The sequence below is a fragment of the Rutilus rutilus genome (assembly GCF_951802725.1).
Source record: "Rutilus rutilus genome assembly, chromosome: 23".
NCBI classification, from domain to species: Eukaryota; Metazoa; Chordata; class Actinopteri; order Cypriniformes; family Leuciscidae; genus Rutilus; species Rutilus rutilus.
Window position 1 is genome coordinate 11,612,540 of NC_140233.1, and position 22,599 is coordinate 11,635,138.

Genomic DNA, 22,599 nt, shown 5'->3' on the forward strand with positions numbered 1-22,599 from the left:
GTTGTTGAGCCATGCAATTGTTTTTGAAGATAAAACCCCTGACTGGCTCAATAGATTTTTGTGCTGATTCAGTATGCCATGAAAAGACAAAGGTTTATGAGCTCCTGGTTCTGCCTATACCGGACACCTGACATCTAATCTAAAGATGCTATTTCCCACCACCCCCCTTTCTGATAGAAACAAAACATGGAACCCATTTTATGATGAAAAACCCTATCATCTTATGAATACAAGTGGATGCCGTTTTAAAGTTTACCTCTCAGCCTTAATAAAACAGGGATTTTAATTATGGGGTCACTTACTTTTATAAACTGCTTATGTAATCCAGATCTGGACTGTCAGTGCATATTAGTGCATTCAGTGTTACATAAATGATTAAAGCTCAAATGAATAATAGATCAATGGTATTAAAATATCTCCACCTATTCCAGCAGGGGATCATTGCAGGATAGTAATTCTTCTCTTTGCTCATATTCTTTTGATGGTAAATAAGTGAAATGCATCAAATAAAAAACAACAGCTGCAGCAACAACAACAAAATACAAAGAACTCATGCATTTCTAAAATACAGAATGCTTTATTTGTAGAATACAGCATCAATTTAGCAAAAATAGTTCTATTATAGACAAAATCTACTTGGTCTTAAAAGTCCAGTTTATAGTAACAGCATCTTCAAGACATGGGTACCTAACAGAAAGTGTGTAGATAGCAAAAACTGAAAGAAACATGAAAAAAAGTGAAATACATACTCACAATTAACAGCATGTTGTACAAAGAACTAGAGCTTCAAGCATGCATTGCAGCAATAATAATAATAATAATGTGTCATATGTTGTTTTTTACATAAATAAAAAGGAGACAAACATTTAAGCAATAGGGGAGAAAAAAAAAAAAAAGACAGAAACATGAACAAATACTCAATTTGCACATTTTCAATTGTGCTGGTTCTATGATGTAAACGGCTGTAAAACGGTCACAGGAAATACATCTGTGGTTATTTTGCACTGTTCTGAAACACTAAACACTCCACAGTGAGCTTTTAGAACTCCCAAGACATTCAGGCACATGTACAGCCATTAAAACATCATCTCAAGCAAACCACAAGTGATGCTTCGCAGCAGACTTGCAAAAAAAGCCTTTTTAAATGGACTGAAGACAATGTGGTGTAGTTTCTGTTTCCCTGCATCCTTTTTAGATGCGAATCATTTCTTTTCTTAACTCCAGGCACTGGTTTCCCGGAGACAGATTAAATTTCAACGGCTTGAACATCGTCTTACAAAATGGAGTGTTTACACGGGAGACTCACCATTAATGTAATCTACGCCAATGATGTGCGAACTGCCGTTCAGAGGAGCTCTACACTTACCAGGACTGACGTAAATGAGAATGTGATGATGATAAAACAGCGCACTGTGAAAACAGCAGATGTTTATATTACTCTGAAATCGGTATCAAAGAAAAGACGCGATTTCTGACACTAAATCGAAGAATATTTGAGAGTGTGTAGTCTAAACCCCACATTATTGGATGATCAGGGTCATTTAGTGTCACATTTATTCATTTAATTAAATACTTTCACTGACTTCCAAGTTCTCAGATTCAAGACCAGCATATTCAAGGAATAATTCTGCGAAGTGTGCTTGAACTTTTTAAGGGATGTTTTAGAGAGAAATACCTCATTAGGGCTAATTATGTGTACACAAGGACTGATATTACAAAAAATAATTTACACCAAGTTTTCATTTTAAGTAAAACTGCCGGCATATTTGAGTTCCCTTTAAGATGGAGCCAGTTTCATTAAGTTGTTAAAGAATATGTTATGATATTACCATTTGATCCCGAAGCGTCTTCCCAGCATTAATAATACCGACCAACATTTCAGCCAATAGTCAAAATACACAAATACACAAACAAATTAGCAAACAAAAGGCATAAGATACCAATTATCTCATGTCCCTTGTAACTCATGTAGCTTTCTAGAAGTGTGTTTATATAGCGTATTGCAGTTCTTTATGTTAACTTAGGTAGGATTGTATTTGGTGAATGCGAAACAGTAATTTTCCCATGGGCTAAATGAACAAGCCACCTGTTTTCAAACCCCCATGAAAGTGAGAACACACCACCCAGACATCCACAGACACACCGATTCGAACAAAGGCTGGGAGCGAGTCAGCCAGTCTAATCTGACTTGTCTTTTTTCTTTGGTGTAACTTTACCGGCCACTGCAGACCCCACTGCCCCGACCCCTCCCGTTACCACGGAGACACCGCCTTTGACCAATCCCACTCCAGCTGCAGGAACACTCGTCACAGCCGTCTTGGTCAGCTCGAAGCTCTTGCTGCCTACCCAGGCCACCCCCCCGAGGGTGGCACCGACCGCTCCTTTGGTGAAGTTGAACAGCCCGCCGGTCACTCTCCACACCACGCCTGCTTCGTTCTTAGGGTGGTCTTTCTCCAAGTCTGAAAAACATTAGATTTAATAAACAGAAGTGTAAACATTCAGGGCCAGATTTACTAAACAGGGCAAACTAGCGTGTAGCCTGGTAATACCAAACTCTGCTACTTCGCTTTGCTTCGTAGACAGAGTCTGGCATGGCATAATTGAAAAGCGTTTTCTTTCTTGCGGGGGGGGCGCTTGTCTGAAGTTTAAAATCATTGGTTCCCGTAAGCCAATCACATGACGTTTGGTTATGGCGTGTGTTATGCGCATGCTCAGCCGCATCTTACTTCCACTGTAAACACATGTGTGATGCGAAAACAAAACCATCGAGCGAAATACCGGAGTGAACATGGCTGTGAACGACTTTTGCAGATTATGTGAAGTAAATCTATGCATCCACGGTACAATCAGCGTCTACGTCACGGCTCTCAGCCCGCCCTCTGTTCGTTGATTGGCCGGCTGTTTTCAGGCCGGAGGAAAACGGAAAGCTATCACGCTGTCTCAGACTGAGTACAGAAGCGAAATGAAATTGAGCGGAAGTAAGAAGTCTGACGTAGTCAGGCTAACTAGCGTGAGCGCAATCTCATAAAAGATGGGTATTGCGCACAAATTAAAAAACACGGATGCAGCCGGATCATTTCCATAACGACCTACGCAATCTACCAAGAGCTGCGCAAATTTGTGTCTGGTTTAAGATTAAGATTTAAATAACGGCACACATACCAGTAAATTGACTAGCCCAAACCTTAGTAAATCACCTTGCGTGATTCATTTAAATACTCTCCTCCCATAAATTTTGCGTCTGAAAGGGAAACTCCCACAAATCCATAATAAGGTCAGCTGCAAAAATGTCCAAATCCTGGCCGGTTTTCTCTTTTTTTTTTACGCCAGGGTTTGCACTGGCGCAAGCTGTTAATAAATCTGGCCCTAGGAGTGTTAAAATGATTTTTCATTTAGAATTTTGTATTTTGTTGTTTAAAGTTCACCATGAAATCACAATTGACAATTCTTCTCTGATGACGCGTTTACTGGCGCAAGGATCGACCAACAGCAAACAACAACCATCCAATCAATTCCTGATGGAAAAATTAAGTCCCGCCCTACATTTGTTCTTGTTCGAGAAGCCGTTTCACTTATACGTCACAATAGGAAAGAAAAGACTAGCGCAACTTCTGTTTCGTTATGAATTTAAGTGTCCAAGAATTGATTTGCAAAAACACAATAAGTGTTAAATTATTAAACAACAACAATAAAACATAATATCCACTTAAATTGTTAAATTATTATAATTTATACAATTCATTATGGTCACACTTCAGTTTAGGGTCCAATTCTCACTATTAACTATACGGCTTTTGTCTCAATTAACTACTAATTACAGCTGATTAATAGTTACCGGTAGTAAGGTAGTTGTTAGGTTTAGATATTGGATAGGATTAAGGATGTAGAATATGGCAATGTAGTATAAGGCATTAATATGTGCTTATAAGTACTAAACAGCCAATATCCTAATATGCATGCTAATACGCAACTAGTTAATGGTGAGAATTGGACCTTAAACTAAACTGTTACCTTAATTATTATTATTATTATTATTAATATTAATAATATGGGGAAAACTCCAATGACTTGCATTGAAGGAGGATCCTGAGCCATTCGTAGGGACCTTAACTTAGGTTTTGCTTCTAGTAACCAACCAGAAACCACTGAGAAATGTATGGCTATGTGAAAGACTATTATCTTCAAATGTACATTACATTTGTACAGTACATTGTACATTACAATGTACAAATGTAAATGTACAAGTATTGCTTATTTTCCTCATTGTGATGGTTATGTGAGACTTAAAGCTTCAGGGCAGCATTGTGAAATCACCTCACATCTACAGACCTGAGTAATACACTGAGCAGATGTGGTCTAACACACACACACACACACACACAGTCCAAATAGCATAATCTTTCCCCTTTGTTCCTTTGGCAGAATACATGAAAAAAAAAGTGACTCTTTTCCTTCCACTGGACAACTAGCGTTTATACTCCGTGGACTGTGAAGAGAAATTATATCTTTTACATTCAATCAATACTGTCAAGGACTGCATGTCTGGGCTGCACGATGAGCTCCCCGGTGAATCGATGTGCCACAGAGAAAGCCGTGTGAATGACAAGCAGCGCATCTTCAGATGAGTCCCGTGGGACGGCGGACGGAAAACTTCATGGAGCAGTCAAGGTCGGCCCACATGTAGTTCATATACGTGCGCAGATGTGCGCACGCATGAACAACAACAGACACACGCTGAGATAAGCAGAACCAGCCTTGATGTGAAACATTTTTAAGATGCAACTAGAGAGAAGATTTAACTAAAGCCTGCTTTCCTCGCTTAACGGCCTCTTGCAAATATCGAAATTCATTAATATGTATGAAACATGCACAAACCTCTTGCTTCTTCTAACACCATGTCTCTACTGTGAGTCTCATGCTCAGTTTAGTATGACGAATTTTGAGCGTCCCATAACTGATATGCAGAACCAGAATTTTTATCCGACTGATTTCTCATTTGAACAAAATAACCTAATTATTGGACAAGACGGTAGAACCAGTTAAGGAGTTCATCGATAACGGTGGTCAGTGACAATGTTGGTGGATACGAAATTCGTTCCTCTAGATTCCCATTCGCACATGCAATATAGACTAACTCGAGTCATCTGCGCCTGGGGAGATGTAATTATACTTTCCACGCTACCAAACCTCAAAGCATTGCGGCACTTTCAGAAATCTTCCATTTTCACATGAAGCCTGAATGAGCAAAGTAGTGAGGCATGTTTGAAAAAAGGAATGAGATTATTTCTGAATTTACATTTTCATACATTATTTAAGTGATAGAAGGATAGACCAATGATGATGGGTCGTGTTTCTCTTACAGAATCTGCACATCTGTGCCTCATGAAACTCAAGCAAAAATTGTGTAAATCATTTGTAAAAAAATTCTTGCAAAAATACATTCACATGACAAGCAATTTTCATGTAAATTGTTCATAAATCCATTCTTACGTAAACAGTTATGAATTTGATGACGAGCAATTTTAAAATACATTTTTTGTAAAGCACTTCTGACATAAAATGCATTATTTGTATGACAAGCAATTTTCATGTAAATTCATGCTCAAATTTATATGAATAGCAAAAATTTGATAAATTCTAAACTAAAATGTGACATTCGATTTCATACATATTGTTTGTAAATACATTCTAAACTCATAATCATATGAGCAAATCTAATTTTCAAATGCAAATTTTCTATAAATGTAAATATGCTTTTGGCTATATGTGTACTTGGGTAATATATGTGAAACAAATATTCGCCTTTGGACACTGCGTGCAAAATACCAGTCATCAACAGCATAGCGTGACAATGTGTGGTTTGCATTTAAATAAAATTTCTTTAAATGTCAATCTAACACGACAGGAGAATAGAATATGTCAGCCAAATTACACTGCTATTGTCACATTCACCGTCTGTCATCGTCTTGTCTTCACTACAGTTCCCAGAATCCTCCTTGTTTCCACACCTGAACTCACTCCCTTCATTACCCACCTGTTCATCATCATCATCATTATCTGCATCAGCTGTCTTGTGTTCATCTGTGTGTGTATTTAAGTTCCTTCTGTTCACCCTTCACTTGTCGGTCAATGTTTGTGTTAGCACTCTGTTTGTGCACGCACACTGTACTGTATATTCTTCAGTTTAAATAAATATTGAGTATTTAGTATCTTTGCCTATACCTTTATCTTCTTCATCAACCCTGAGACGTTACAGCTATGATGCAAAGTAGTCACCCACGACATGCAAACCTCTGTTATGTATTAAAACTGATATGCTGTATATTAATCACACCGACAACAAATGAACATCATGAATGACTTCTGTTGAACACAGTGAGGAAAAACCTTGCCTCATTCATAAAACTTTATTAATTTGTATATCGTTTCATTGTTTGAAATTGTTTGTTATTGTATACTAATGTAAACTCATGTTAATACGATGTTGATGAGTATGTAAAATGAGTATGATGATGTCATGTAAATTGTTCGTAAATCCATTCTTACGTAAACGGTCACATTCATATAAGGAATTTTTCATGTAAATCGTTCGTAAATCAATTCTAAACATAAACAGTCCCATTCAAATGCAAACTGTCTGTAAAGCTGTTTTGAAACGATATGTATTGTGAAAAGCACTATTCCAATAAATGTGAATCGAATAGTACATTCGATATGACAAGCGATTTTTATGTAAATATTGTAACGTAAAGCGTTGCATTCATTTTACAAGCAATTATAATGTAAATTCCAAAATTGAAACTTAAATTGTTGCATTCATATGACAATCGATGTGGTGTAAATTGTTCATAAAACTGTTCTTATGCACAATGCTGCACAATTTGTGTAACAACCACATACTTTGTACACATACATACCACATACATACAAAAAAATTTAAGTACATGATTCATGAATGAGGCCACAGTTTGTGAGCTTCACGCAGGCATCTGAAACAACCTTGTTATTGACATTTGTTATTCGGTTGAATTCAGTGGAATAACTGCAGATAACCAGTCAAACACACAATGCTACCATGTCACGGATTAGAAGTCCCACTGAACTAACAGAATGTAAATATGGTTTTGGCTATGTGCCCATAGGTACTTGGGTTACAAATGTGAATCAAATATTTAGCTAGAATTTGGATACTGTATGCAAATAACAGAGTCATCAATAGTGTGACAACAACGCGTTATTTGCAATATAATGAAGTTCTGTCAATCCAACACAGAATAAAATATATGGCAACCAAATAATAGTGCGACTGATAATTGCTCACAACATGCAAATAACGTGCAAACAATACATGTCACAAACCTCCGTTCTGTGTCGTTAAACGTTAGATGCAGCATTTTAATCACACAGACAATAACAAACATATGTGCACATCATGAATGATTTCTGTTGAGCAAAGGGAGGGAAAGACCTCATCTTAATCTGGCTTAACTGACTACTGACCTAAAAGAATGGGATAATGCCGCTGGTAGGATCTGATTGAAGAGGGGGGAGGGGGGAGGGGGGGGGGGGGGGTTTGTGGTGTGTACAGAGCTGTGCAGGAAGGAATAATTGGTAACAATTTACAGTAAGATTCATTCGTTAACATTAGTTACCCAAGTTAACATGAACTAAAGAATAAACAATACTTCCTCAGCATTTATTCATCTTAGTTAATATGAATTTCAACATTTACTAATACGTTATTAAAATCAAAGGTTGTATTTGTTAACATTAACTAATGCACTGTGAACTAACATGAACAGCTGTATTTTTTATTAACTAACATTAACAAAGATTAATAAATACTGTAACAAATGTATTGCTCTTTGTTAGTTCAAGTTAGTTAATACATTAACTAATGTTAATGAACCTTATTGTAAAGTGTTACCGAATAACTATTTATCCCTGATGTGCATGCAGTTCGAAACTTCAAAAATGAGAAAAGTGCTTATAAGTCTTTAATATAATATAAGTCTTGTGCAAAGTTAAAAATAGTAAAACCTTGTAAAAATTGTGAAAAACAGTACAAACAACCGCTGATCGGGGTCAAAGGAACACAAAACAAAATAATTTTACAGAACTTTCTTAAAGGGTTAGTTCACCCAAAAATGAAAATTCTGTCAGTAATTACTCACCCTCATGTTGTTCCAACCATGTAAGTCTTTCGTTCATCTTCGGAACACAAATTAAGATATTTTTGATGAAATCTGACAGAATTTTGACTCCTCCATAGGCTTCCAGTGTGACCGAAACTCACCGGCCCAGAATAGTTATTAAAACATCGTTAAAATAGTCCAAGTAACTACAGTGGCACTACATTAAGTTTATCATGCGACGAGAATACTTTCTGTGCGCAAAAACAAACAAAAATAACGACTTTTTTCCACTTTTCATTTCCTTCTCTCTGGGCCTCGTAGTGTTTTTGCGCTGCGCGTCTGTGTTGCACGTCATCACGCAACACACACATGACCGGCGTCGGCCAATAGTGAGCCTACGTGGTGACGTGTAACACAGACGCGCTGCGCAAAAACACTACGCGAACCAACTAGAGGTCCAGAGAGAAGGAAATGAATAGTGGAATAAAGTCGTTATTTTTGTTTGTTTTTGCGCACAAAAAGTATTCTCGTCGCTTGATATACTTAAGATTGAGCCACTGGAGTCACTTGGACAATATTAACGATCTCTTTAATAACTTTTCTGGGCCAGCAAGTTTCGGTCACATAGAAGCCTATGGAGGAGTGAAACATGGCTCAGATTTCATCAAAAATATCTTAATTTGTGTTCCGAAGATGAACGAAGGTCTTACGCGGTTGGAACAACATGAGGGCGAGTAATTACTGACAGAATTTAAATTTTTGGGTGAACTAACCCTTTAAGACTGTGTAGTCTACTAGTTGTTCAGGCCACAAACCGACTAATCAATCTTGAAAATATGCAGTTTTGCATGGTTTTACACACTGTAAAACTGGTAATTGACAACATCATGTAACCTTTCACATCAACTGAACCCTATCCTTTTTTTATCCTTTCATCATAATCAAACATTTGCTAGAATTTGCTGAGTAAATACCCTCGAGCTTGTTATCAAATACACTGATCTTTCTAATTGCTTGCCCTTGTTTGATCAATAAAAAAAAATAATTATCACCGCATACAATTCATCAAAGCATGCTGCTATAACTGCAAAACACGAAACAGCTTTCTTTCTTTGGAAGAATGACCAAGTTATTCTTTTTTTGACAGGAACCTTCAAGATCAATCAAATTCTATAGCAAATAGAAAATGTCAATTTGTGTTCAGATGCAGGAAAGAGAACAGTGACATTTGAAGGCTTAGATGGAAAGGTTAAGATATTCTGAGGCGTGTTACTCTTTCGAGAGACGGCCCGAATTCTGTGGAGGGTGAGCATCAGTGGCTAAAAACCCACTCAACAAGCCCCGTACAAAGGTTACCGTGTTGGTCTCGACAGTTAAATAAACATTCACAAAGAAACTGGATGGAGTATTTCACATGTCCTTCTAAGCGCTAAAGCTTTCAAAAGAACGTAGTCTCGTTGTCCCTAACTGACAGAAAACCGAATAAGAAGATTGAATCTTGTTGTAAAACTGAACAAGGAATCACTGACTGATATCGCTCGGATGCCTCTAAGGCAATCTAAACATCAATTGGAGCAAGAAGCCTGCAGCAATCATGGATGAATAAAGTTTTAGGTTGTGACAGAATCCAAAAGCCCCAACTAAAGAAAGATAAGTGGTCTCCTTGGTGCCCAGAATGAGCTGAGAAAATGATCTGGGCACACTTGAACATTCTGGTGCCTGAACCCTGGCCTCAACTCTATAATATGTTCCTGTCGAGGACAGCCACAAGTAAGACCTTTAGATAACACCAACAATGCTGCATTCACAAACCGAAGGGAGGAGAACAGAGATAAAGTCTTAGAAAGAACAGAAGAAACAGATACAAAGCATTTTCCTCCAGGTACCCACTTGGACGGGAACATTTTGTAAAGAGAAGACGAACAAATAAGGCCCTACTAAGGATGAAGGGGCCATCAGCGGCATATATAATAAGTAAAACAATCGTGGAGGAAACACTAAGGCACCAGCGAAACACTATAACACCAATGGTATACAAAAACAAAAGGCAACAAAAGGATCTATTTTTCATTATGCATTTTAATAATCAATTCATACAATTACTACTATTCAATGATTGGCATGTAAAGCGGAATTTGGAGGGGACTAATGTCATAAATATTATATAATTGAACAACTGTAAATTAAAAAAACACGTTATCCACCAAATGGACACAAGCAGAACAATATTAAACATAGTTTTTACCTCATTTAATGACGAGACAAAGGTTCAGGTAGTAAAATGTCATAACTCCCCCAAAATGTATGATATTTATGAATTAATTTCAATTTCATTTGTTAAAAAAAATATACCTTGAAAAGGATGTTGTTACATTTTACTTTTTCGACAGTAAATTGAAACTTGAAATTTGAAACTTTGAAACATTTCAACTTAAGACAGTAGAAAAGGGAGTACTAAGCAGTGAAAAGCGAAAAACAAAAATACAAACAAATTAATTAATTTTGTGCAGTTTGTTGTAACAGAGATTATGCAGAAGGACGCGCATCCCAGAAGAGGAGACATATGACTATAGTATTGAGCTTACTGTATGTACCAAACTGCCATCTATATAAAAACCAGTGATATAGTCCTCTTGATTTAGACCTGCCTGACCTAAGCTGAATTGGATAGCCAAGAATCCATTCCCAACCAATCAAAGCCGAACATGTTCCTGAACGAGAGGTGGGCTGCCAGCCTCCGGCGTAAATCTGTCGTCTCTGTAAATTTATGAGTCTATATCAATACCCACATCATCTCTCTGTAGTGCAGAGAAATAATGGTGAAAATATTGTTCTCCTCACTTGGCACTGAGATTTACAGTGTGCGAGAGAGCGAAAGAGAGAGAGAGAGAAATAAGAAAAGGAGTAGTAAGAGAAGGGAGGGGGTAATCGGACCTTCCCCAGTGATAAAAACCCCCAGCGGGATTCAGCTCTCCGCCGCTCCACTCTCACCAACAAGAACCGTGTCAACTCCGTCCCTGCTGAGGTCTCTATTTTTAATCCCTGTGCCCGAGTTGCCTGAGGCATAACACAATGAAGGGTCAAGTTAAAATGAGGTTTCGAGAAAACGGCCTGGAAGGGAATGTACTGAATTACCGTTGGACCTTGCTGGACACGGTGTTAGTACAAGAGACGCTAGGCAAAAAAAAGGCCAAACAAGGGAAAAACGTAAAAATAGATCATACAAACACGGACACACCGGTACGTTAGGCATTTTGACACACAAATACGCATTTAAAATGAATAAAAAGCCGGTAGCCAGTTTTGCAGATACACTTGCGAGGACATCAACACTGCTATGATTAGAAGCTCCATTCGATGACGAGCATTTGCAATTATGGGACTGACAAGAACTCTGCTGAAATGGAGTCTGAATGTGGCCTTTTCCCCCGCTGGCCTGATACAGCTGCATTAAATAAATAAATAACTACTGGTGAACCACTTATGGAAAAGGTCAATGTTTCCACTGGGTGCGCAAGCTTGCTATGGTCTGAACTATCGGGGAGAGACACGTATGACACTTGAACCTTTGTGCTTACTCATCCCAGTCCTCCCAATGTAGGTTTGTTGACTTCAATAAGCCGAAAAAGACCTTTTCCCGCCAATCCCGTGGCGCCAGGATCTGATAATGTGTGCAAATGAGTCACTCGTGCCATTCGCCTTCAATATTTATATCGATGACAGGACCCATTGTGTGATTTTAAATGCCAGCGTAGTTGCTTCACAAGCTTTCAATGGAAGCCCATGGCCGCCGCCTTGAAAATCCTAACAAAGCTTTTAAAAGATGCACAAGCATGCCCTTTTCGAAAAAACAAAAGCTGAGTTATGAAAACACGTCTTAGACACCTTCTACGATATTCACCGCCTCACTATTAGCGTATATCTTGAGTCTAAGTGATTCTGGGCTGTCAAAGATAGCACACACTAGAGCTGCACGATTAATCTCTATTCAAACATGCGATCATATTCCTAAATAACAACGATTCGGCTATGTCTATTAAACAAGTACGATCACAGCGAACATTCAGATTTGCTCTGCCACTGAGCCAGACAGAGCAGTTGACATGTATATATATGACAAAGAGTCTTTTCAACCACACAGTATCACTATTTCTGTGTTAAAATCAAAGTAGAACTGGGATAAAAGTTTGGATATAAACACTGATGTCTACGGTAGCGATCAAAACACAGTAAATTACATTTTGAAAGTAACTTAACGCTTTAAATAAAGATTGCATCAGTTACATAGTTACACCTGTAGGTGGCATGACTTAGAAATGTATTTGTCATTGAATCATTTTTTTTTATTAAATGTAATTAATTTAATATTTTTAAAATAGACTGCACAACTAAAATTTGTCAGAACCTCTAGTAAAAATATTTTTTTTTGTCTATTCAAAATCGTGGGAGAATGTGACTAAAATGTATCCAGAATCGTGCAGCTACAGCATACAATAAACTTCTGCTGCGTGATTTCAAATGCTAACAGTTGCTTTACAAGCTTACTGAAAATCCAAACCAAGCTATTAAAAAATTCCTAAGCATAAAAACATGCCTTGTCCTGAAGCTCAATTGTCCATTATTAGCCTATAACTTGCTACTATATCCATTACTTTTTAGCCTAGCTCATGCTAACCTATCATCAACCTATATCTCATGTCATTTTCATTAATCCATTAGCCTAGCTTGCTAGTTTCTTCATTACTTATTAACAAAGGTCATGCTAGCATCATCAATCTATATCTCACATCATGTTACCACATATCTTACCCAAATATTTATATGCTTATTAGCCTAGCTCATGCTATGTTCTATAACCTGTAGCTCACACCATCTTTATTACAATTTTAACCTATAGCTTACGATTAATTTATTTACCCATGGTTGTATCTTAATCAGCTCTTTAGTTCAGTAGTCAGGGCACTGATCAGGGAGTCGGCCATTTTAAGCAAAATGCACTGTGCAACATTGGGTGCTTCTCTATACTCAAATTGATGCTTTCTCGCTTCTCCGTCCTCCTGCCTGTGACCTGGAAACCGATCAAAGTTAGCCATCTTGAAGGACATCCAAATTCTCTAATTGCACCGCGAGGAGACGAGAAACGAGGAAGCTTCCAGAAGAGCCATGAGCGAGGATGCACAGGTGTGTCCTATGCGGAAGTCTTTCTTGTCAAAAACCTGATGCATGTATAAATTCTCCTCCCCCTTCACCTCTGTCACAATCATTTAAATTTATGATTTATCCTTGTAGTTTAAATAGACCATACATCTCATATTTCAACAGGGCATCTTGCTGTTATTAATATTTATTATGAATTTCTTAAATAACCGAACTTCAGCAACATAAGGGTAGATCCCTTGAGCGCAGCTGATGATGCTTTTAAGTGATGCTCGAGTGATCAAGAATATTCCAATATGCAAATAAGCTTTCCTTCGATTCCTCTGTCTTCATTTTCTTTCCTTGCATCCTTCCCTGGCATCTTACCGGGGTGGAGCTGAGACGCGAGGAAAGGAAGCGAGGATGCACACATTTAGAAATGAGAAACACCTATAGACTCCCTAAGAAATCCCACAATGCATTGTGAAAAACAAGGAGCATTGATGCTCACTGTGTTCCCTTAACGGAAGTTCTGAAGTGCGAAACAAATCGCGCAACTGCGCGAGCCAACTGACTACACATGATGACACACGATAGGTGTTTTTTAAAATACAAACAATTATTCAATCTTATGTCAGCATAAACACATCACTAGACAGGTAATGAACAAATTCAAGTTACATTTATAATTTATTTACAGCTGAAATGTTGCACATATAGCCTATGTAACAAGCAAAGTATTATATAACATTACAAATATAATATAATAAAGATATCAGTTCTGCTGTTGTTCATAAATAACAATACAGTGATGTTGTACAATGTCACAGCGAATAGAGTCATCAGATTCCCAATGTGTAGTGAGCCAGGATCCCAAATTGGTGTACACGATATACTGGTTTAAGACCAAGGGCCCTGTTTTTACGATCTAAGCGCATGGTCTAAGGCGCACGGCGCAAGTTCACTAAGGTCGTGTCCGAATCCACTTTTGCTAGTTTAAAGACGGGGAAAATGGTAGGCGCTCCCGGCGCATTGTGCTTATAATGAGTAATGGGTGTGTTTTGGGATTTACGTGCGTTAAACCAATCAGATTCTCATCTCCCATTCCCTTTAAATGCCGGTTGCACTTACGCCATGGCAGATTTGCTGGAATTTGATAGTGGAAAGACCGATCGCGTCTCTCCAAAGCGCAAACGTAACAGCTCGTGCGCGAGGTAAAAGTGCGCAAGCAGACCATCTACGGGACAAGCCGGATTCCACCATATCTTTATGTACACAATAATAATCTTTTACATTGTAATCCTTTTATTTTAAATATTTGGCATGTTTGTGTGCTGCCCTGTGTGTTTAATAAGCAGAGTGTACGCGCGTTGTGGACCCGCCTATAGGCGCACATTACGCACTCATAAAAAAATAAATAAAAAAAAACAGTGCACCATTGACTTTAGACCAGGTTTCAGTTGGTCAATGGCGCAGTCTATTTCTGTTGCCTCAAAATAGCAATGCGCCAACAATGCGCCAGAACACACCTCGTTTTCAGACCAGCACGCCCATGGGCGCACAATATGGGCGCAAATGCATTTGCTATTTAAACAACGTGAAAATGAAAACTGCGTCAGGCTGAAACTAGCAAAAAACACTTGCGTTGCGCTTGGCGCTGCATTGCGCCGGGTGTAAAATAGGGCCCCTAGGAAGCAAGGGAGCTGATTGAGACGTTGCCTATATCTCCTTTTATATCTTTAATTTTTTTATATCTTCATTAGCCTATTAGCATATATCCCACAACATCTTCATAAATATTAACCTATAGCTCACGCCTTCTCTATAAGCCCACAGCTCACACAATCTTCATTGACATATTAGCACAGAGCTAACAATTGTCACAATTATTGGCTATAATTCTGTTTTGCAGAATAGGAAAAGTTCTGTGAAACGTCTAATTGGCCGCTACGGATTTGGTAAAAAAAGAAAAGAAATTCCATCTCTGTGAATGCGAGTCTTCAACTCAGCTAGGAGAGGCTGTTTTGTAAACACGTTCCATCAAAGTCAATCACGACTACGACTTTTGGGACTTCATAATGGTGCAAGAGATCCAAGCGTTTCTATAGGGAGTACGGAGGAATGCGCTTTTACAGCAACCATGAAAACTGAACCTAGAAATACATCAAATCAGTTGTAACCGAGACTAAATAACTTGCATCAATAAGACAAGAGAAAATGTATTAGCAAATAAACACACCAAAAAGGACAAGTGAATGCAAGGACTGTCTTCAAGGATAAGCTGCTAATGTCACTGCTAATTCACAAATCCAGTGAAGCTAAAGAAAGCAAATGTTATTCTTTCCCGAACAGACTGCATTACTTTCAATTCAAAACATTTAAATGTGCCACAATCAATAAGACGTCTGAGAACATACTGTACTTCAAATCTAGAGTAACACTACTCACAAATGTGAGTAGCAGAAAAAAGATTCTATTTATAGATACGAAGCAGATAGCATTATATAATAATTTAAATTAGAGAGAGAATATATATCTATATAAATATACATACATAAACTAGCAAAATACTATAAATAATGCATTAATAACTACATTACAAATAATCAGACAAATCTTCAACGTTAAACCTAGCATAACGTGTTGCTATTTCAATGCAAAAACAGAAGGGAGATTAATATTAACTTTTTTTTGTTCCTCACACAAAACCATTGTATGCGTTCAAACAACTTGTATGAATTATTTTAGGATACTTTGTGGGGTTTTTTTGTCTCTTTTGAAGTGTGACAGCATAATTTACTATCACTGTAAAGAGCAGCTCTGACATTCTACCAAATACCTCCTTTCGTATTCCACGGAAGAAAGAAACAATATGAGTTCGGAACGACATGAGGGTGAGTAATGATGACAATCTCTTTAATGTCATCAATCCATTTTCTAAAACAGCGTTGAAAACAATCCATCTTACAGTACAACAACCTTCACAGGTTTCAATTCACAGCCTACAACAGCGGATCGAAATGAAGCAGATTCTTACTCCATCAAAGACAAAACCATTCGATCTTGGTTATATAAGAAAAAGCCACCACGAGGCTGAAATTGTGATTCTCAAACCAAGGCCCACATTTTTTATCTGAGACACTGATCTCGAACCAGATGTCCCTTTATCGTAAGAAATTAGAGTCAGGTGATTGCAAAAACAGTACTGATCTAGATTCAGCACTCCAACACTAATAATTCAAACAGTCTCTCTTTTCCCCAGATGGATTTTTCTGCTATACAGTGTGTGATTGACAGACGGATGACACACGCTTGCACTTCAGTAGCTACAGATGGAGGGGAAAAAAAACTTGCCAGTTCCCGCTGAGCTTACTGAAGGAGAACCTGGCTTGCAGTTCCTGCCCTGTCCTGCTTTTCATGTCAGACTCTGTGCTTTGGGGATTTAGAAAGACACGTCAATCCGCAGAAAAAGTGTGCCAAAAAAAAAGCAATGTACATCGGACCTTACTATCCTGAAGGATGAAACGGCAAGTGTAACTGGAATTTGCGGTACAGACTCTGAAATATATATCAAAGAGTGAAGCATATCTCTCATATGACACACATCAAAGAATTTAGGCTACATAATGTTTAGACCCGCAACACTGTGACCATTCAGTGCAGAGCGCTTCATTCAAGGCATCCCACCCTAAGCATGTCTCTTGAATTATACATCAAGCAGATGGTGTGCAGAATCGTCAAGGTAAAATCTTAAATAATTCAATGCCGGCAAACCCCCAGATCACCCCCGCCGCATTTTTGTTTACTGTTGGTTTTGCCAAGCCGGGATTTGCAATGATAGCAGTGTGCAGCAACACGCCAATGAGAGATTCTGCTGACCAGGGACGAGACGTGCACAACATAACTTTATTATACTTTCATATTTGAGGGGACAGATGTTCCGCCACATTTTTTTTTCTCTGGCTTATGCCAGGAGTCTCAATATCAAAAGCAGCTTAGATTGAAGCACCAACATGATTGCATGGAAATAAAAGAATTGCATTGACACAGATCTAACTCGTCCTTTGCTGAATGTACATTTCGATATATAAAGTAAAACATAAATGATCAAATATACAATTATAAAAATTAATAAATGTATATCATATTTATCATATGTTTATATATACGCATAAAGTGCAATTTATTAGTTTACATTTATTAATATTTAATTTTTTTCACAAGTGTATATAAGTTTAAAAAATATAATAAATGTACACTAGTAAAAATTTTTTTTATAAATAATAAATTTTATATATATATATATATATATAAAATGTATAATTATTTTTTATTTTTTCACAATTAAATTGACCCAACAAAATAATAATGAAGGAGATACTGGGACCAGGATATCATAGAGACTTGTGGATAGGCTCCTTTGGCTTAGGATAGCAACTAACAACCTAGCAATTGACACTGAACTGTACGAAACACATATTAATGACTGTGTTCTTGTCAGGAAATGGGCGCTGTAATGACCCATGAGCTTTGTGCTGTCCCAATTTACCACAGGCAACACAGGGCTGAGGATGGGTGTCAGAGAGGAACTGAGAGAGTGAGACTAGAGAGAATGAGTAAAAAAAACACAAAGACAGAGAGGTAGTTAGTGAGGAAAAGAACAGAGAAAGTGAGAAAGAGAAATAGAGAGAGGGAAGGAGAGAGAGAAAAAGGAAGAGGAAGCTGTAATGAAGTGTCATAATTTACCAGTCATACTACAGATGGCAAGTCGGCTCCTTGCTGCTTTTCATTGTTCTATGCCAAAGAGTTGGTGGAGAGCAACTGTCAGTCCTTTGAAAACAGCCGTGGAGAGAGATGCATTCACTCAACCTGTCATTTCACCCACCATTATGTTCCCTTTCTAAAAAAAAAACTGTTTCTGCTCGTCATGGCAGAGGAAATAATTGGATGTGAAAAGCATGGTCACATTCGGGTCAGAGACAGCCTTTGCCTTTCTTAAATTAAATTCAAACTGTTTGAATGTGATAAATTTCTGCCTTTCCCTTTCTCATTCCTTCTCTATTACAAGATATTCACATTATTTCTCTAAACATTTTTATGATTTTCATAAAAGGTCTGTTCCTACCAGCCACAATTTCAAAGGACAATTTCTCAACATATCACTACTGAGAAATATATACATATACACACATAAATACATATACACACCACTGGTCAACGTTTGTTTTTGCAGGTTAGTTGCTATAAATAGGCTGGTTGGACTGTGTAAATATATGAAACTTCTATTTCAAAACAGGAAACAAAATTTCCTCAGATTGCACTATAAAAAAATTTAATAAAAAAAAAAGGAAAGATTTTCCTTGGAGCAGTCATGAATCCTTTAAGGCTATGGAGCAAAAAGTTCAGAGGAAAGCTCCAGGTTGGGCTGTGACAGATTTGACTGTGTCCGAAATCGCCCCCTATAACCTCATTCATGATTCTCTACATTATAGTTCACTTGAAGTAGTGAATGAATGAAAACGAGAGAGCAAATTTGGACGCTGTGTGTGCTTGCGCCTTGCGGTTTAATAATCATTTGAAATTTAGCAAACTGGCTGCTCCAGTAGTAAGATGAAAATATTTATCTTGAACTCTGTCATGGAAACTACATATAAACCTTAATTAAACAATTTAACATTCAATTAAAAAGGTATTTATACGTAGCCGTCATATCAACTGCGGGCGTCATCTTCTGGCGAGACGAGGGAATTCATTCGGCACGTGACTATCACAGTGCATCATGGGTATTCTCTAGCCGCTGAGCGTACATCGGTTGTGCAATCGTTATTGCAGTGCATTATGGGATTGAATGAGTATACATAGGGCGATATATAGGGCGATTTCGGGCACAGCCAATGAAATGGACTGTAAAGCCAGCTGATGCGCATCAGTCCTGATAGCTTTCGAGTTTCGCTCTTGAGTGTGCGAGATGGCCCAGCATGAGTGTGCATTTAATGAGCAGAAAGCTTCCCTTTTCTTTTGGTTTGTGACAAAGCATTCAAGTGACAAATGTCTCTCTGTGAGCAGACAAGCATGGAAAGCCGACATTCACAGATGCTGTCCAAAGTCACTGTCCAAAAGTAAATTGATAATATCTATTTACTTGTGTTGTTACCTAGTTGGTATGCATTTCTGGTTTGTTATACTGGACAGGTTCCATTCATCTCTGGCCATGAAGCTGGTGGTGAGGCTGAGGGGCAGGAGCTTAGAGCGCATGGCATGAAAGAAAAAAAAAGCGAAATAAAAACAACTAATAAAGCCACATATCTTTAAAAGTGTGTTGGGGGTGGCCGCTTATAAGCTCTTTTGCTTCGGCCCACTCCTTTTGAGCAGAATGTTTACTGCTCAAATAAACAAATAAACAAATAAAAGTGTGTGTAATTTGACAGAATTGTCATTGTTGGGTAAACTATCCATTTGATACACAAAAACAACTTGTTTTTAAACTTGTAGTGTTATTATGATATTCTGGTTAAAACTAAAACAAACTAAATGAAAACATTTAGACAAACTGAGGAATTTTTTTCAACTAAAATATATATTTTCATAACTCCTAAACTAAAACAAAATAAAAAAGGCCATACAATTTTTTTAAAATTTCGGATACATGGTATTGTTATAAAACATATAATTATTAATATTTAAAATTATTTATTATAAATTATTATAAAACTTTTACAACCCACCTGTATTTAACATAAAAATGTCACTAAATAACACTTGAGAAACTGATGTTAAACATTTTAAAAGTTAAATTAACAATTAACAAACAAACAAAACCAAAAAATCGACAAGACAAACTGAAAATAAAATGGAAATAAAAACTTAATTTACATTTTTTTTAAATGAAATCACTCAAGGACCTTAACTATGACGATAAAGACATCTTGTTAACACTTACAATAAGGTTTCATTTATCAACATTGGTTAATTACATTAGTTAACGAACAATACATCTAGCATTTCTTAATATTAGTTAACGTCAATATCAGCATTTACTAATACATTATTAGAATCAAAAGTTGTATTTGTTAACATTAGTTAATGCACAGTTTTATTTTTATTAACTAATGTTAACAAATGGTAACAAATGTATTGTTCATTGAGCATGAATGAGACCTTATTGTAGTGATACCGAAATTTTTTTTAATTATTCTAAATTTAAAACAATTGCAAACAACTTTAACAATAACGGCACAGAGGAACGATATCTTTGGAATTACTTGTTTTCCACCTCATAAACAATAAAAACATGCCAATCAGAATCCATTCAGCTTCAAAAGAGCTAATAAAGCATTTAAAGCGACAGACGTCAAAACTGCAGCGCGTGCTTATAATAAACAGAACACTAAAGTTATCTTTATAGTTATTGCTCTTGGTGTGACTGTGAACAAGGTTTATTTCCCTGAAATCCGACTGTGATGCTATCAAAACTTTGCCGAACATGGTAACGTTGACTCAACCAATGGCGTGAGTTTGGGGGTGGGGCTACCTGTTGTTGGCCAACCAGGAAGAAAACCTTACTGAAATGTCATTACATTGAATTTCCATTTGGCGATGCTATTGGCACCACCCACTCTAGCTTTCAGCCTATGATGGATAGCAGGTGCTCTTTCATAAATGGCCGATAGAATAAAAGTTATTCAATAGAATCTGTTTTAACAATAACTAGACACGTTATAAAATCTACACCCAATTCCCAAGAATTCAATTTATCTCCAAAGCTAGGCTGTAATTCTTTTGTGCCACACCATCTGATAATTCTTAAGTAATCCATCTACACCACACTATTTTTTAATTAAACACATTACTTAAAATGAAAAACAAGTCGTAAGAGCGAACACGAAACCACAGGCTTCTTTCTGCACTCGAACCGATCCATCATCCCGTTCAGGGCTCTTTGATCAGCGCATATGTTGATCTGTGTTTTCGGCTACGGGGACCTAATGAAAACGGCGAGGCAGAACCGCAGGTGGACGACGCACCGCGAGCCTCGTGCGGCTGACGGTCCATCCATCATCCTTTTACACAACATCAGATTGAGCCCCTCATGCGCACTGGATCTGTCAGGATGATGGAACAGCAGCGCGGCTCCAAGCAAACAGGACAGAAGTGCACAAACTCAACAAAACATCATTTTTAGCCATTATTAAGTTGATTCTGTCTTGTCGACGTAAATGCTAGATTGATCTCGTAGGTAAATGCACACCTTGAGCTGTAATTGCACAGGGTGGTTTGAAAGATTGCTGGTGTGTGGTTACGAGTTCACAGCTGATTTGAGGAGCTTAGCATTAAGGCTACGTGTGGCTACACACAGCAGCAAAATACAGGTTGTCGGTGCTGGAGTGCTAAATACCGGTATGTTCGTAGACAGTTTGGTGACAACTGTGTTCTATAACCAAATTTTGACTGCAAGCTTGGCTGATTTGTGCTGTACGAATTGAACTTCAGTCAACTAGTTGTCAGTCACATCTGTGAAATAGAAGCACAGACGTCGCACATTATTCTTTTCTGCTAATCCCAAACAGAAGGTCTATTCAAACTCACATTTCTTGCCAGAGACAACAACAAAATGTGCTGCTAAATTAATATATGTACTTTTGTTCTTTGTTTTGAATGGCCTTCTTATTTGTCTGATCTGTTCAACTTGAATAAGCCAGTCAGATGTTTGCGATCCACAGATAATACTCTGTCCCGTGCATTCAAGATCAAGACTGAAGTTGAGAGGAGACCGTCTTTGTAGATCTGTATATCCTCTCTATATGAGTTTAATAATAATAATAATGTGTTTATTTTATATAGCGCCTTTCAGGAAACTCAAGGTCGCTTTACAATGAGGTACAAATAAACATGACATTAAATTAGTCATAATTTAAATTAGTCGAAGTTAAAGTCAAGTCATCATAAATGATGTACTTATTTTAATTATTATGTTTATAATATAGATGATTCATCTCAACGAGGTAATGGAAATTATCATAATTGTGAGAGAAAACAAAACAAGACTGAATTGGACCAAACTGTAACGCCTCTGAGGATGAAATACAAATTAAATCCTTAAAAGATGCAATTCACGGTGTTTAGGGACATCCACTACATTTACTGGTTGCTATGGTTACAGGTATTACAAGACAATTTGAGACTCACAATAAATCACTAATAAACACAGTTGTCAATCCTCGCCAGTGACTTTGTGAACCTAACCAATCATATGCTAAAAACAGGCTATGAAAGTCGTGGTAGTAATGTAATTACTCTGTCAAAAATGTCATTTAGCTGATATTTTACG

At 37.5% G+C, this 22,599-nt stretch overlaps 1 protein-coding gene across 1 annotated transcript in view; it reads right to left on the minus strand.

The window, feature by feature from the left end:
- Positions 1-554: 554 nt before the first annotated feature.
- LOC311282676 (transmembrane protein 263-B) overlaps positions 555-22,599 on the minus strand; it is a 29,511-nt gene continuing 7,466 nt past the window's right edge. The window contains exon 3 of the mRNA XM_084396605.1: positions 555-2,459. Within this exon, the coding sequence (XP_084252731.1) occupies positions 2,179-2,459 (281 nt within the window). The 3' untranslated portion in view covers positions 555-2,178. The remainder of the gene's footprint in view (positions 2,460-22,599) is intronic.